Here is a 16804-nt window from a genome sequence, read left to right on the forward strand (position 1 = left end):
GATCCGGATCCGAATCCGCTTCCTCTCCCTGCAGGGGGCGTGCAGGAGCCCGGGCATTGCTCCGGCGCTGGTTCCCGCGGCTGACCCGGGGGGGAGTCCCGGAGAGCGGGTAGCTTTGCCGAGCGAGCGAGCGAGCGGGGCGGGGCTGCTGCGTTGGCAGGGCAAGGCGGTCTTCGGAGCTCCCGGCTTCCCCGTTTGGTGCTCGCCGGCAAATAGGGCACGGCGGGCCTGTGCTGGGCGGAGGCCAGGCAGGTGGAAGCGGGGCTTCGTCACCAGCTCCCGTGCTGCAAGGCAAGGGAGGGACGTTGCCCGGACGCGGTGAGGACGATTCGAGGCACGGGCCAGCGCGAGCAAACGAACGGCGATCGCTGGAGGCGGGCGAGCCCCACCTGTCTTTGTTGCAGGTTCAAACTCCCATGATGCCCCCGCCTCTCTGCCCCCCGCCTCCGAGTCCCTCCATGCAGCAGCACCTCCCCTTCGCAGAGCTGCCAGCTCGCCTTCTGTCGGGGCTTCCAGGTCACCTTCCCTGCAGCAAGAAGGCAGATCAGAGGGGCTGCTGCAGCAATCCGAGCCTCGCCCGAAGAAGAAAGCCAGCCGTGTGCGTCTCTCTGCACCCAGCCCCCGCGCCCTGGTACTTGCCAACCTGCTGCTGCTCCTGTCCGGTTGCCCAGGTTCTCAAGAGACACGTTTAAACAGTTAGTAAAACGTTGACTGTCTCCCTCAAGCACTCCGCAGTTTAATGTAGCGTTTGATGCTGCGGCTGACACCTGATGTTGGGTAGAATGATACGAGGACCAGCAGTTTGCAGCTCCATTTACAAATGCAGCGGTGTGCGAAGCTTTCCAAGAGGCAGTGCTAACAGCAAAGCTGCTCTCTCTCTGGCTTTCAAGCAGAAAGCCAAGGCCTGCAAGAGTGATGAGTCAGCAGTTCTTGGGCATTTAAAACAATCGAGTCCAGCGTTCTGTCCATTTTGGCACAGCATGTTGAGTACACACGCTCATCTTCATATGTATTTGGACATTCTTCTGGACTTCCCCACATACACATTTTCCTTAGTTCAGAACCACTGGGGTGTCCAAAATCTGCACCTAGATCAGAATTTTGTGATTTGATCCCATACCCCTCCTTAATACATACTACTTTAGTCCCTGGGAAAAGGACCAATACATGTAGTACTTTTATTTGATGTTTCTCTTGCTAAGTATTTACTTAAATTTATCTCCTTTATCAGATTCTCTCTTGAGAATCTGAGTTGCATTGCTCCCCCTCCCCTGCCCAAAAGTGAGCACTGGCTGAGTTCAAGCATATACACACAGGCCATGTGCAAGTTTCCATTACACATGCTTCTCAATGCACTGCTCCTCAATGCACCTCTGCCCCTGCACTTCCAGTCCTGGATCTCTCTTTAATGAAACCCTGTGGGTGCTTCTTCCCTTTTTGTTTTACAAGCAGGCCCTTAATAGGATCTTTTGTTTATCTTTCAGATGATTGCTGATAATATAAAGTTAAAATCACAGTCTTTAATACTTAATCTTTAACTCAGGTGCTGAGAACACACAGTTCAGTGCTAGGTTCATTTGAAAAGGTTAGCAGATGTATCTGCCTTGTTTAAAACAAAATATTGCTTAATTTTAGTACATATAGTTAGGAAATGTTTAGCATTTTCTGTGGGGAAAAAAAGGGCTGACATTTGCTACCAACACTTTTGGGGTTTTAATTGAAAAACTCCAGAAACATTTTAAATTTACAAGGTGTTTGTTTTTCAAGGACAAAACCCAACAAATGTAGTTGAAAATGGACATTTTCCTCAAAAATGTCCACTTTATGAAAAAGTCTTTTTTCATTACAAAAAATTGTTGCCAACAAAAAATGTTGACCAGATCTAGTTAAGTGATATTACAGGAAGGGAATATTCTGCATGACTCAAGAAAACTGATAATGGGATACAGAGGGCTAGATTCTCTCATGTGGGGCGACTACTTACATTGTGCAGTCCGCACAGTCTGGCCATAAACTGTCCAGCAAAGGGAGAATCACTCAAGTGGAACAGTGATGCATGATGAAGAACCAACATAGAGGCTCCTATGCCTTCCATTGTCTCTTTTGTAAACAGAGCAGGGAAAGTAGGGAAATAACTGATATGCCCCTCCACCAAATGGATCCTTGACTGCATTGTTGGCCCTCTGTCCATTGAACCTGTCATCAGTAAGAATTAGAGCATACCTCAGGCTGCTTTAACATAATGCAGCTGTTCTGTGCAACCAGATCCCATACCTGAATCACCATTGCACTTTCTCTATGCGCTCCCCACTGACTTGTGCTCTGTGAACTTGGGCCATATCTGGGGATCTTGCCCTGTCTTTCAATCCATGCTGACCAGTCAAATTGTGTTAAACCATGTTAGGCTGAATCCATTTATATCTAGAGGATAGGCTGACGCTTCTGTCCAGTGGGCCAGGGTTGCTGGATAACAGGGAGGTATTGTGCACTACTGCCTGTGCTTTACCTGTTCTGTAGAAAAGTAAAGGGATTTAGTTTCTAAGGCTGAGCATTACATTGACCTGAATGGAAGGAAGTTAGATTATTTTTAAATGTACAATTTGATTTCCCATGAAGGGGGAAGAAGCGTGGTGGAACTCTGACTTCTGAGGTAACTGCATGCAGTTCCCCTGAATTAAATAATTTCCCTCGTCAATTCCTCAAGATTTTTTCTTTTTTCATTTGAGGTCTTAGCTTTCAAGACAAAACATAGATAACAGTGGTGGAGGGAAGAATCCTTTTTGTTTTGATTTGGTTCTAAATAGTAAAGTTTAGACACCTACTAGACAATTTGATTTTGCTGATGTTTTAAGTCATTTTGCTGCTGTGACGTCATGGCTTTGAAATGCAAGCAACCTATTTAGAGAGTGTCCCATAGGTTCTGATCCAAAGCCCTTTGAAGTTAATGGGAGGCTTTCCCTTTACTTCTGTGAGTTTTGGATCAAGGCCCTACTGGTCAGAACAGGGAGCTAGGATTCAGAACTCTTGGAGGACTGACTGTCTAGTCATTTGATTTAAGGGGGAACTCTGCACACAGTTAATTGGATAATTACACCGCAGCTGAGTTCTGTTCCTGGCTCTGTGACTGACTTTATTATGTAATCTTGGGCAAACTACTTTACCTCCCTGTGCTTCAGTTTGCCTATCTGTGAAATGGGCATAGCAGTTATCTCTGTCACAGGAGTGTAGTGTTAATTTAGCAAAGTTTTTAAGTGCTTTGAGATCTTCAGATGAAAGATACTATAGAAATGCAAAGTATTGTTATTTATTATTATGACATAATAATCTTTAGATAGTTATACATTCCCACTGCCACCTAATAAAACAGTCATATCACAGCCATGAAGTAGTGAAGGGTTATTTAGCAAACCTATGAAATTCTAGCCCTGGATATGCTTTTTTAAAGTGTAAAAAAATGAACAATTTTATAGAATTTTAACTAATATGATTACAGCATGCACGTCAGCCTCCTGATGACTGGCTGAGTTAAATTTAGTGTTGCAATCCATCCATTCAGCAATGAGCTGTTAACCATTATCTTGAAATCAAATACAGCAGAAGCTTCTAAAACACAAAAGAGGACAGAAAGCCATTTTGGTAAACACAAAACCCCTTAAAATCTTGTCATTTCCTTCAAAAGCATAAAAGAAAAGGAAGCTGTGGATAAGGAAGCTTCCAGGCTTATTCCAGGGTTCTGAGAACATGACATCTAGGAGTTAATTTACCATGATGTCATTATTTTAAATATATTATATTTCGAAGGCCTTTGGACTGGCACAGTTTGTTGTTTGGTTTTCTTATTCCTTTTAATTATTGATGTGATCATGTCTGATACTTTCAGTCTGATCAGATGTATTATTTATTGCAAAGCCCTAGGGTAGTTTAATTACATGTAATTGTCGTGTTTGTATTGTTAGGGGGCTAGATTGAGACTTTTAGCCCAGCCTGGAGTAAGGGGTGGTGTGTAATTTGCTCTGCTTCAGGAGGAGGGTGACCAGATGTCCCGATTTTCCGGGCTTTTTCTTATATACACACCTGTTACCCCCCACTCCCTATCCTGATTTTTCACATTTGCTATCTGGTTACCCTACTCAGGAACAAACTTGGAAAGTCTCAGGAAGTCACAATTCCTCCTCCTGTCCCTTTATTGCCCTAGGGCAAAAGCAGTGCACAGCTCCTCCAAGGTATTTAGGTGCCTCGCTCCCACTGATTTCAATGGGAGTTAGGTGCGTAAACATGTTGGAGGTCTGGGCCTAAGTTATGGCAGCCCTTCAAAAGGTGCAGCTGGCCCCTTGCATCTGGCAAATGGAGCGTGGTGGGGTGGAGCTGAAATGCTGCCTGCTCACATAGAGGGAGAACATCTGGAGAGTGAGGGCAAACTCTATCCAACTCCCATTCAAGTCTATGTAAAGATTCCCATTTAGTTGACTGAGAGTTGAATCAAGCCCCAGAGCTGGGACTAAGAGCCGGGTAGGCTAAGCAAGGGGGGAGAGAAAAAGGGCCTGCTCAGCTAAGTCAGAAAAAGGGCCAGTCTACCACAAAGCCACTCAATGCATGTGGTCCAGTTGTGGTCTTTGGTAGATACCACTGTATTTGCTTGCAGAAATTATACACTGTCATGTTATTAGTTCTTGTTCAGGAATGCATATAGAATAACACTTATATAGGCTATAACAACAGTTGAGTAAAATACTAGTTTAGACCAAAAAATACACAAAATGGGTTCTTAGATTACAATCTTTGACCAGAGGAAAGCACCAATAGCTAAAATACATGATTCATCATATTCTATTAATTTGGCCTATTAAAACATACAGTAAGCCTGGCAAAATACATTTTTGGTGCACTAAGCCAAAATATATTCAGTAATATAGTGAAACATTCTTAAATGTAGACTTTTATAAATCTGCTAGGAGAAAATATGTTCTTTCCTGGTTATGCTTAATAGGCTTTTACTGTATTTATGATTATTTCAGAAAATAGCCTGAATCCCAACAGCTCTTTGTGGGATATGGATTATGAAGGACTATTTCACAGTAAGAAAATTCTCCCAGGGACTCCTGGCTCATATAAGCTCTCCAGTCTTCTTAGAAGTAATGCTCTTGTAAGTCATGAGGAAAGAACAAGGTTGGTAACAAATCAGAACCTAACCCAGAAATCAAAAAGAGAGCAGTTATCCTGTGACATGCTCCTTAAGCTTTCCAGATATGTTTTTAAGGATGCCTTTGGACCTAAACTTGCTTGGAGTATATTTCGATTTCATAACTGTGATCAGGAAGTCAACCCACCCAAGATTCGTATCAACCCTCTCAAGTTGCTGCATTCCAAACTGAAGCCACTGTTGTTATACCGGATGCTTAATCTCCTGAGGGACATGGGAGTATTGGCTGAAGCCCAGCAATCCAAGGCTTTCTCACTGCTAAAGAAGCAAATGCTTAAAACAAGGAAAATATTGTTTAAGCCTGAAGTGAAGCAAAGCGGTAGGTATATAAGGGGAATGCTCATGTCCTGTGTTCTTAATATTTTCTGCTTGCATTTATGTTTACCAGTCTCATGTGACACATGATGTTTCATTGTTTCACCTATGAACTTGAGGATAAATGTTAGTGGCTTCCAAGCACTGGTGCTTCCAGTTTTTGCCATTGATAAGTACTTGGTTGCCCATCCTCTTCCCCTCTTTCTGGTCCCTCCCACTCCATAAAGCCCAATCCTGAAATGCTTACTCATTGGCTTCAGTGGGATTAATGGCATGGGTTATAGGATCAGCCGCTTAATGAAAAGCTTGGAGCTCTGCCTTGGTTCTGGCACTGCTGCCCACTTCTCATTCCCTTCTGTGACCTATAACCCACAGTGGAGCATGGGCTGCTGTAAACCAGCCTCTTGCAATCTGGCCTGCTGTGCTAATAGTTGTGCTACAAGACAACAGGATTATGCAGAATGTTGTAGGTGTCCCACTGGGGCCCAGCAAAGCCTTAAGCCAGTGTTCATCATTAAATGGCAATACCTGCAAAGTACATTGCGAGGCATCTCCTGCAAAATGCTGAGCGCCTGAATTGCCATTTTAACTTTAATGGGAGATGAAAGTGCTCAAAATCTAGTAGGATGGAATCCTATTAAGGTAGATAGGAGAAAGGGGAATTTGCTGGTTGCAGGGTAAAAAATATTAGAAAGTTGCTGGATGCAAAAAGTTAGAGGTCACTGCCTGGAAAGCTTGCGGATCATTCTTTTAGAAGACCACCTCTGAAAGTCAAGCGCCATCAAAGGGAATGGTTATGGCTGTTCTGTGTCCAGCACAATGGATCCCAATTTCTAAGGGAGTCTCTGAATGCTACTTTAATACAAATAATAAACAATAATTTGTTGTGTATTATACAAAGCATTTCTGGAGGAGGTGATTGTACTAAATTTTTCCAGCCGTTAGAACAAACTGAAATACTCCCATGTATTCTGATTTTCTCAAGACTGAGATGAATGTGTTTGCCTACAGAGGGATGCTAATAATATAACTTTTGTTGAGGAAGAAATATCAGGACAGAATACTCAGTAGCATTTGCAGATGGGAAGAGGCAAGTTTTATATTTAGCTATTGAAAATATGTCATATTTAAGGATGGTGTATAAGATGGAATCTCATGTTATCCATTTTCATTATTTATGGCAGTATTATCAAATTAACTCAAATGAAACATCTTTTTGAAGCTTCTACCAGGTTGACAGTAAAATGTTCTTAATGTAGCATTTTGATTCCCACTTTGACCCATTCCAGCCTAAACTGGCAGTTATAGCAGGTATACTGGTTTAAGTGATCCTTGCATGCACTTAATTCAGTACAAATCCTGGAATGAGATTTACTTGGTATTGTTGCCAGTACACAGTATGAAAAGGGCTCTTGAGAGAGCATCCCAAAGACATTAGGAACTGAGTATGCTAATCATGTACAAGGGTGACCCCTGTTGGTAGAATTTAAAACCAGATGTGTACAAATCTCATTTACCATCTCTACCTGGTAAATCTCTGTTGGCCTCTCTGTAGCTTCTGATTTTACATCTCTGTAATTAAAAGAAATATTAAAAAGAATCTCAAAACCACATAGAGATCAAAACACTAATTCTCTCTCTCTCTCTCTTTATATATATATATATATACGTGTGTGTGTATATGTATATATATGTAAGGTGTGTGCACAGATACACACATCTCCCAAACCATTTGTAGAATTTGTCAGTGTGTATGTGTAGTGTATGCATTTGAAAACATCCTGAGCATCCAGTTTTTATTTTAAGTAGAAGGACTTTATCTAAGTTGTGCTTGTAGAAACAGGGACTGTGCTAGGTTGGGTACTTTTGTTCAAACTATTCCATGGGAACTACTTAGTGAAAACTGACCCTGCTTTTCCTTCCACCCTCTGAGCAGCAGTAAGGAAACAGATGTCATTCACAGAGGGAGTATGCCAGGGAGGAAAGTGTTTACACAGGAAGTACCATCCCTTCATTCCTGTGTGAATTTTGTGTCTACTGCCAGAAGAAAGTCAGTGGCATTGTGAGAACAAACTATTAGTCAAAATTTCTCTATCATGAATCAGCTATTTTTGTCATTCCCTTTAAATGAGATCTCACTAGATCCCAGTCAGTCCAATTAAAATTTTCATGCAAAATGTTACATTTATTGCAACATGTTGGGGCTTGAAATGTTAAAAGTTTCCTAATATCACGTGGCCCATTAGGAAAGAGTAGTGTGACCTATTTTGTTTTTACCAGAATGGATTACTACTGATTAGCCTACAAACAAGAGTAACTAACTGCAAAATGATGTCCTTTTGCTAGGAAAGGGTGATGAGTCAGGATGTTCCATCTTCCTGTGTGCAGGTGTGAGGATGTTTGGAGGGTTGGAAATGTTCTTGTGTTGAGAATGCATCTTGTATTTGAGGAGTATTGTGTAAAATTTAATCTGGAGTTTATTTGGAAAACAAAAATAATCCTGAAATGAGGTTTGTCAAGGGTGAAATCAGCATCATTTCACTTCTTCAGTGTCAGCTCTCAGATAGCAATAGGCCTCAGCTCATTTTCCTCAATATTCCTGAAGTGAATTCTCAGAAAAGCATAGAGATGTTTCTAGTCTAATGTGTTCCACAATTTCGCCCACATGCCAGTTAGGAACTGTTCAATGCTGGGAGAAAATTACATCTAAATTGCTCACCTCAAGGCAGTTTTTTCCTCAGGAAAAGAATCAAACCATGATAGCTGTGCTGCTTCTAACACCTCAGAGAGAGAGAGAGAGAGAGTGCTTTTGGAAATTACTTAAACAATGTAAGGATCTGGAGATCTCCCCAGGCACAGGGATAAAAATTTAAAGGCTGAGCCTGCAGTTCTTCCTCAGCCAAAAGTCCCACTGAAATCAGTGGCAATTTGGCCTAAGTAATGACTGTTGCATAGGACCCTAAGGAAAGAATAGACTGGGGGCCTCATTTAGTGATAAACCCAAGCCTTTAATACATTTAGTTCCAGTACTTATGTATGAGGATAATACATATAGCTTGAATATACTTTCTCAACCTCTTATTTTAATTTTTCTCAAATCTATTAAACATTTTTTCTATAGAATGAACATTTTAGTTGAAGGTGAACAAAACAGGATGTAGTGGACATTTAGATAAATGCTTATTGAAATTAAGTTCTAGTTCTCTTGCACCTAAAATTCTGCCCATTTACAAGAAGTGAATTCAGTCTCCAAAGATCTACAAACAGTTTAATTGGTAGATTTGGAAACAAAACGAGTCCATACCATCTTTTTACCTTCCCTATTAGGTAAATCTCTCACCATCAGTTTGACAACTGCTACATATGTGATTAATTACAACTCTGCTGCCTTGTAATCTTTGAGTACCAACTGTGCATAATACTAAGGTCACTTTTAATAGGGAGAATAACAAAAAGTTGATTGATATAAGAATAAATATGACCTTAAAATATTTAAACATCAGTTCTAGTTTCTTATAATTGCTAAATGAACAGCTCCAATAGCAAAGGCAGTGGGTTCATCCTCAGCTTTGAAACTTCTCCACTCTTTTTACTTTGTGGAGTATTGAAATGGGAGTATCTATCTACCCTGCTTTTTAGTCTAAAAGCTTAATTTAAAGATGTTATAATATGCTTCTCTTCTAAATAGGATTTAAAAGAAAGCATGGGTGCCTGCCCCCCCCCCCCTGCCTTGGAGGGATCTTTGTACTAGTATACCCCTCCCCCAGCTTCTCTACTTCCCAGTGTGTTCTATTTTGCTACTGATTAACATAATACTTGCTACTGATTAACGTAATCACTGGTCTTTTATGCTGCATTTAACAGCATAAGAAATATTGATAACTTCTATCCAGAAAAGAATCTGGAATAGCCTTTCTACCCCACTCTAAAGCCTACTGAAATCAATGGGAGCAGGATCAGGCTCTTTCAGAGCAAGGGATCTGATCCAAAGCCCATTGGAATAGGCCCCAGACTTGCTGGACTACCCTTTGAAGGTACTCCTTACAGTGAGTGCTGTGGGACAGATGAATTCTCTGTGGGTGGGAAGGAGGGGGTGTCAACCAAAAGTAGTGGTGGCCTACCTCTCATGATTGTCATGTATTCTTGTTCTCAGTCCTCCCCATCAGTTCTTTAAACAAATAGTTCTCCCCCACCCTGCCTTAGGGCTACATCCTAGAGAAAAGGGTGAGGTTGATTTAATTACACTGGTTATGCAAGATTAATTGACAAATGAAGAGCCCTCTCTAAACTCCAAAGCTTGTCTCTCACCAACAGAAGTTGGGCCAATAAAAGATATTACCTCACCCACCTGTAACTGCCACTTAGACCATCCCTATCTCCTCCCAGGCACATGCCCATCTGCATAATGAATGCACTTCACTCCTTAAGCATGTAGCCTAGGGGCACTTGGGCTTCACTGCCTGGCAAGAGCTTTCCTTTTTCTGCCCATCCCTTCTGCCCACCTCCCTGCAAAATAGTTTAGCTCCCTGCCAGTGAGGATCAGGAGGGCACAGACAGTTCATAGCCTCCCCCAAGTGATGGTGGAGAATGGACTTTACAAGGGAGAGATGCAGTCAAAGCTGCTCATTCTCTCTGTTAATCTCCAGGCTCCTGTTCTCTCCCTGGGGCTGACTGCACCTTACTGGAAGGTAGCAGAGGCTGCAGCTGCAACCCGCAGGGCTGGGCGAGGGGGTGACAGAGTTTGATGTTAGCTGGGGATTTGCATCCCTCGCTGCCCCAGTGTTTAAGGGATTTCCTTCCAGCCGCCTGACAGGCCCGGCCACGTGTGCGCAGAGAGCCAGGCGCGCGCTCCGCCGGGGCCCGAGGCCAGGCGGGGATACTGGCCCGTGGGAGCTGGGCTCGGCTCCTTGCATCTAGGCGCCAGCAGCTGGGGAGCTGCACGGCGCGTTCCAGGAGGAGGAGATGTCACGGGCGTGGGCGGAGCTAGCGGCTCAGCCGCTGTAAACAGCGCGGGCAGCTCGGGAGGACAGGAGATGGGCTATAAATAGCGAGGCTGGGGGAGCCCGGCCGGAGAGTGGATAAGCGGGCCGGAGCGCTATAGCAGCCAGCCTGCCTGTCTTTACCTTAGCGCCCGCTGGCTGGCCGGCTCTCCCTTCTCCGGCGGGGCAGCGCTCCTGGTCGGTCCTTGGAGCAGCGAAGGGAGGCCGGAGAAACTGACTAGCAGGCGTGGCTTTAGTAGCGCCCGGGGATAGGTAAGAGGCTCGGAGCACGTTGTTCCTCTGGCAGCTCTGCCCGGCGGCGGCTGGGCTGGAGCGGCGGTGTGGTGTGGCTGGGGGCTCGCTCCGGTGCCGGGGGTGCGCTGCGGCTGTGCCCGAGCCTTGCTCAGGCGAGAGGAGCTCGGCGCCGTGCGGACGCCGGGGCCCCTGTGTCGGCGGGGGGCTGGGGAGCGTTGACCCTGCGCCGTTTTCCTCCACAGGTGGCTGAAGAAGGAGGCGCCCGCCCTGCCTGGGGGGGACGGGGACGGGACGGGACGGAGGGAATAAAATGCTGTTTGAAGTCTCGGTGTGTGCGTGTCTCTCTCTCTCTGGGGTGTGGCGCTTTCCAGCGCCACGTGCGGGACAGTCCCCACCCGTGTCACCTTCTCGGTCCGCCCGGGCTGCGGCTGGCCCGGGGCTCGGGCAGCCAAAGCCCTGCCTCCGAGCAGGGCTGAGGAACCCGCCCCGGTGGCGGGATTGGAACAGCCGCTCCCTGTCGGTGCACGAGTCCGAGAGCGACGAAGGGAGCCCCTGGCGCTTCCCGCCCGTGCTGCGGCCGCCTCCTGCTCCGAAGGGGTTTGCTGCCGGCCCTTCTCCTCGCCGGGGGGGGCCCGGGCCCCTGTCGCGGCTCTCTGCGAGCCTGGTGGAGCGGCGAGCTCCGGCGCAACAGGTGCGTATCCTCCCCCCGCCCCCTGCCCCGCCGTGCCAGCGGGGAGCCGGGCTGCGCTGAACGCGGCTGTGCGCCTGTCTTGCAGGTCCCTGTCCGGAGGAGCCCGTCCCGCACCTGATTCCCTGGCGGCCCGGGCACGACGCCAGCCGCGCGGGGGTCATCGGCCGGGGGCTGGCCCTGAGGCTGGAGAGTTCAGCCACTTTCCACTCGCTGCGCGTTCAGGACGGAGGTAAGGATGGAGGGGCTTGGCGCCCGCCTCCCGTCTTCCTGCTTCCCCCCGCCCCCCCCTCCACCCAACCCAGAGTTCTCCCGGGGCAGGGGGACGAGGAGAGGCCGCTGCCTGGCGGGGAGAGCGGTGGCCCGGCCTGGCCAGAGCCTGGGAAGGAAGCGGGCACGGCCGCTCGGTGAATCGCAGGGGCCAGGCCCTGGGGGGGGGGCTCTGGGATCATCTCCCCAAGGAAGTGAGGGGAGGCGGGAGGGGGAAGCTAGACACTAAACCTGCCCCGTTCCCCTGCGGCTCGGAGCCTGACCCCGGCTCTCCCAGGGTCTGGAGAGGGGCCGTTCGCGCCCAGCTCCGCGGGGAAGGAGGCAGCGGAGTGGCTGGCTGGCAGCAGTGCCCCTCCGCGGCGGGGAGAGCGGCCCCGGCCCCGTCCGCCTGCCGCCAGGACCCGCTGCGCCGCAGGTCGCTGCTGGCGGGGGCCGGCTGTCCCCCCCCCGCGTAGCCGGGCCGCCCCGCGCCCAGCGAAAAGCGGCGAGGCTGGCGGCTGAGCATCGCAACCCAGCGGCACCGGCGGAGGCGTGAGTCTGTCCTCTTCTCTCCCTCCCAGGGGCGCTGGTGTTCGCCGACCGGCAGCGGCCCATCGCCTTGCGGGCCCGCTACGTCCTGGTGGAGGAGGGCGGGGCGCTGCACATCGGCTCCCAGAAGTGCCCCTACGGCTCCCGGGCCACCATCTCGCTGTACGGGAAGACCGGCGAGGGGCCGGCGGTGGCGACCTACGGGGAGAAATTCCTCGGGGTGGGCAAGGGGGGGACCCTGGAGTTACACGGCAGGAGGCCTCGCTCCTGGACGCTGCTGGACAAAACCTTGTACGCGGGCGGGCTTCGCTACGGAGCCTACACGTCGGAGAAGCGCTGGAGCAGCCGAGGCCTCAACATCCGGATCGTGGATGCGGACACAGCCCAGGTGGTGGCCGCTGGGCGTTTTGACACGCACCTGCTGGCCGAGGAGAGCAGGAGGCTGCGGGAGTTTCTGGCTACCCAAGCCCCGGGCCAGGTGGTGGCTGCCGCAGTAGGAGACTCGGCAGCGAAGAGTTTGACTCTGGAGACCCGGCTCCTCCTCAAGGAGCTTCTCCACAGCGCCTACATCCTGCATCTGGGTTACAGGTGAGCCTGGAGGGGCGGGGGGTGTTTCTGTGGGGATTCCCTTCCGATCCCGGCCTGTTAGAGCGGCAGAAATAACGCACGGCGAGTCAAAAGCCTTCAGCCGTCACCCTCTGGGCAAAGAATATTTACTCGGCTGTAGCCGAGTAACCCGTGCCCACCTAGTTCCCCAGAGAAGCGCGCTTGTTGATTCTGCGGGCGGGCAGTCCGAAAGTGAGACCGCCAATATCGGGCTAGAACTAACCCTTCCGGTGCCCGAAATCAGGCTTTTCCATAAGTCCATGAACATCGGGCCTGTCAGCACTAGAGTGTGTGTGTTCCAGGGCCGAGCTTGTATTATTGCACGTGTAGGCAGTTAACGCATCTGAAATGACTTGTTGGAAACCTGTAGCGCCACCATGGACAGCTCCTGGGCGTCTTTCCTAACAGCTGTCAGCTCCAGATTGTAAGAGTAACTCCGATTTATCTAAGAGGACTTTTGAACTCGACATCAGCATGACTTTTAATAAGCATGATCGCCAAACTATCTGTCTATAAACTCATACTTACGTGCATGGGTGCTAATAAGATCAAAGCAATAAACCTTCTGTAAATAGATCAAATTAATATTTCTCAAGCTATTCGTGTATAAACTATTAAATACAACAGTCATTAAGGGAGCTGTATGGGAGACTGTTACAGAATCCAGGCTTGCTTTATTTTAAGACTACTTTCTGTAACAAGGACTCTACATACAAAGGATCTTTCAAGGTTGTAGGATATAGGGTGTATTTCTGTCAACATGATCAGACTGTTCTTGATCTTACTTCAGGCAGCCCTGGGCTCTGGTTGGGATCCTTGGAGGTGGTCCATTTTCAACAACAGAAGATAGAAAGCAGTATCAAGGGAGTGGAACAACTGGGCTAGCAATAGCAGGAAGAGATTTTCAAACCTATGAAGGAATCAATTTTAGAGTCACTGCTTTCAGTGGATGGGTAAAAGGTGCAATGTGCTCTCTTCTTTTCTTCTGCCATTAAAATCCAAACTATTTTAGACTAATATTATAGAACTTGGCCATATGCATGGGGATCACAGACAAACGGACAGTAGTGTCATGAAATAATAATTGGGGATGGTCTATATACCCCATAAAAGGATAGGAGACCTTGAATTATGTCATTAAAATTGATTGATGCTCTTTGGATAATTGCACAATGCACTGGTACATGGCAGTAAAGAATAACCTGGGTTTTTTTTTTTTTTGGTTTTTTTTTGGTTTTCCCCCAGGGGTACCTCATAATGGATTTAAAGTGGAAGTGTCCAAAGGCATAATTCTTAATTTAGTGGATGAGGTTACAAGTTGGTTACCTGGTGATAGGATAGTCATTGCTAGCACGGACTATTCCATGCATCAAGCTGAAGAATTTAATCTCCTTTCTTGCCCAGAGTGTAAAAGTAATCAAGTGAAGATTGATGGTATGAAATATGTTCTTAAGCTATTTCTGTCTGTAAATATTTGTTGTCACTTTTTAACTCTTTAGCTGAGGTTTGCAAAATTGGGGCCCAGTCCTGCAAATGCTTGGGCATGTAAGTTTACACACAAGAGTGTTGCCCATTGGAGGGAATGAGACTGCTCACTTGTGTTGGCTGAGTTTGGGGTCTTACAGGCTGGCCCAGAGAGTGGGTGATTGCTCATTGGTTTTAACAAAAGTGTTCAGCATTTGCCGCATCTTACCCTTCACAGTTGTGAAACGCATAATTCATTATAAGTAAAATGACTGATTGAGTCGTTAGAAGAAAATTGTGTGTGTGTGTGTGTGTGTGTTTAGAACTATGTGGTGAATGAAGATGATAAACTAAATTATTTTTTCTCTCAGGCATCCCACTTTATCTTCATATTGGGGAAGTTGTAGATGGCATAGACATGAGGGCAGAAGTAGGCCTCCTGACTAGAAATATACTTATTCAAGGAGAAATGGAGGATTCTTGTTATGGACAAAATCAATGCCAATATTTTTCCTATGACACGTTTGGAGGACAGATTAAAGTAAGTGACTTTTTTCCAATGAATGTGCCTCTCAGCTTCAGATATCTATTTACTACCCAAGTTTATACATGAGTAATGTACAATGACAGTTGCATATTTTTCCCAGGTACAGCAAGTATGTGTTTGTGTATAAAAGAGACCCTACTACAAGGGTTATTGAGCTATTTGCAAAACTTAATCCACAGTGAAATTACATCCTCTTGCTCACCTTTAGTGCAAAATCCCCTTCTATTCTCCTCCTGATTAAATTGGTTTTTTTAAGCCATAGCCCTGAGATGGGGCCATTGTGAAGTTACACTGTCCAAGGGGCAGACTGTACTCCCTCCAAAGGCACAGTTTATTTTATTTTCTAGGATGGAGCAGACTGCTTCCCCCACTGCATCAACCCTGCTTCACAAGCCCATGTGGGGTTTGGATGGGTCACAACCCCACCTTCTTCATACCCCTCCTCATTTTCAGTGTTCTACTCTCTGTAGGATACCAGGAGTAAGCGCTCTGTGTTTCCCAGGGCACAAGGTCTGCTATTGTGAGTGACCCCTGTTCAAGGGAACAAAGATCATGCTAGTGTCTCCACCTCTGTGCAGCTCACAATCTGGGCCATTGTGTTTTTTGAGTCCCTCCCCCTAAAAATAACTGGCTGGACTCTCAGCTGATGTAAATCAGAGTGGCCTCAATGAGGCCAGGCAGTGAAATCAATGGAGCTATGCAGAGGCTCTGGCCCAATAGCATTTGATTCAGATGTAGCTAGGAAATACAGACTTTTGGTAGTACTATATAGATGTTAAATGTGACCTTTTTTGCTAGCTGGCAGTAGTAGTTTTTTTCTATAGCTATTACATACATTTGTATATTGCCAGGAATAAATATGATAAATGCTTCATTACCGTTCATTTTGGACATCACTACACATCAGGTATTTGGGAAGTTGAGACATATGTACAAAGATGCATATGGGCCCAATCCTACACTGAAATCAATGGGAGCAGATTAGCACTTTGCAGAATCAAACTCTTTATTACTGTACATATATGTTGCTTGTTTCAAAATTGTTTTGTTTTTTGGGTTTTTTTGCTGTCATACTCTTGTACTGCAAATTCTTTTCTTAAGTCTATATTTGTCTCAATAGATCCAAAGGAATTTTAGCTCCGTTCACATGGCAGGAGTGGAATTAAAAAACATGGGGCAGCAAATACTGGGCAGCTATCCTGTGCATTTTCACTTGACTGGAGATGTGGATGAGAGAGGAGGATATGAATCGCCTACTTACCTTGATAATCTGGCCATCCACCACTGTTTCTCTAGGTGTGTGGCCATTCATGGAACACATGGCCTTCTGGTAAGAGATACGTTTTACTGACATCCAGCTCCTTCCTTTGTTTTGTACATTGCTGAATGTTTAAAAATTTGTAGTATGTCCTGCCACACTTTAATGCAATGCAGTTAGGTGTTTTGAAGCATGACTTTTTTTCTAGTGCATCTGATGGATTGATAACGTGAAGTAGTTATTAAACTTAGAACTGACATTACGGTGGTTCTACTTGTTGAAAGACATTTCAAATTCTATATATTTTGTTGATAATTAAGCATGGTCAGATAGCGAAATCTTTGTCGTGGTGGTTCTGAGCAATCTGTGATAGTGTGGAACTTTCATTTAAAATTTTAACTGTTGTCTTCGTCAAACCCATGGTGAAGTTCCAGGTCTTGGAGTTTGCAACAGAGATACAATTGAGCTATAGTTGAAGCCAGGAACAGTGTTAGACTAATCCAAAAATATTCCTAAAACCAAGGGAAAGAATTGTGAGCAAGATGGCCCAAATGGCTGCTGCAAAACTAGCAGAGCTTGGGAATTTTGGCCTTGGGTCAATCTCTCTGGCAGAGATCATTGTGGAAAGGGGTTCACCAGAAAACAAGTGGCCAACAAGGGAAGCGCCAAAATTTGTTCAGGAAACTTCTCTGCA

General features: G+C 46.3%; 1 protein-coding gene across 1 annotated transcript in view; it reads left to right on the plus strand.

The window, feature by feature from the left end:
• LOC137158113 (inactive cell surface hyaluronidase CEMIP2-like) overlaps positions 1-16804 on the plus strand; it is a 70768-nt gene that overhangs the window by 1083 nt on the left and 52881 nt on the right. The window contains exons 2-9 of the mRNA XM_067555716.1: positions 405-695; positions 5016-5519; positions 11526-11669; positions 12268-12823; positions 13632-13801; positions 14087-14275; positions 14677-14846; positions 15973-16182. Of these exons, the coding sequence (XP_067411817.1) occupies positions 405-695; positions 5016-5519; positions 11526-11669; positions 12268-12823; positions 13632-13801; positions 14087-14275; positions 14677-14846; positions 15973-16182 (2234 nt within the window). The remainder of the gene's footprint in view (positions 1-404; positions 696-5015; positions 5520-11525; positions 11670-12267; positions 12824-13631; positions 13802-14086; positions 14276-14676; positions 14847-15972; positions 16183-16804) is intronic.

The sequence above is a fragment of the Emydura macquarii genome, unplaced genomic scaffold (genome assembly GCF_026122565.2).
Source record: "Emydura macquarii macquarii isolate MOO-44397 ecotype Brisbane River unplaced genomic scaffold, CSIRO-AGI_Emac_v2 contig_1644, whole genome shotgun sequence".
Taxonomy (NCBI): domain Eukaryota; kingdom Metazoa; phylum Chordata; order Testudines; family Chelidae; genus Emydura; species Emydura macquarii.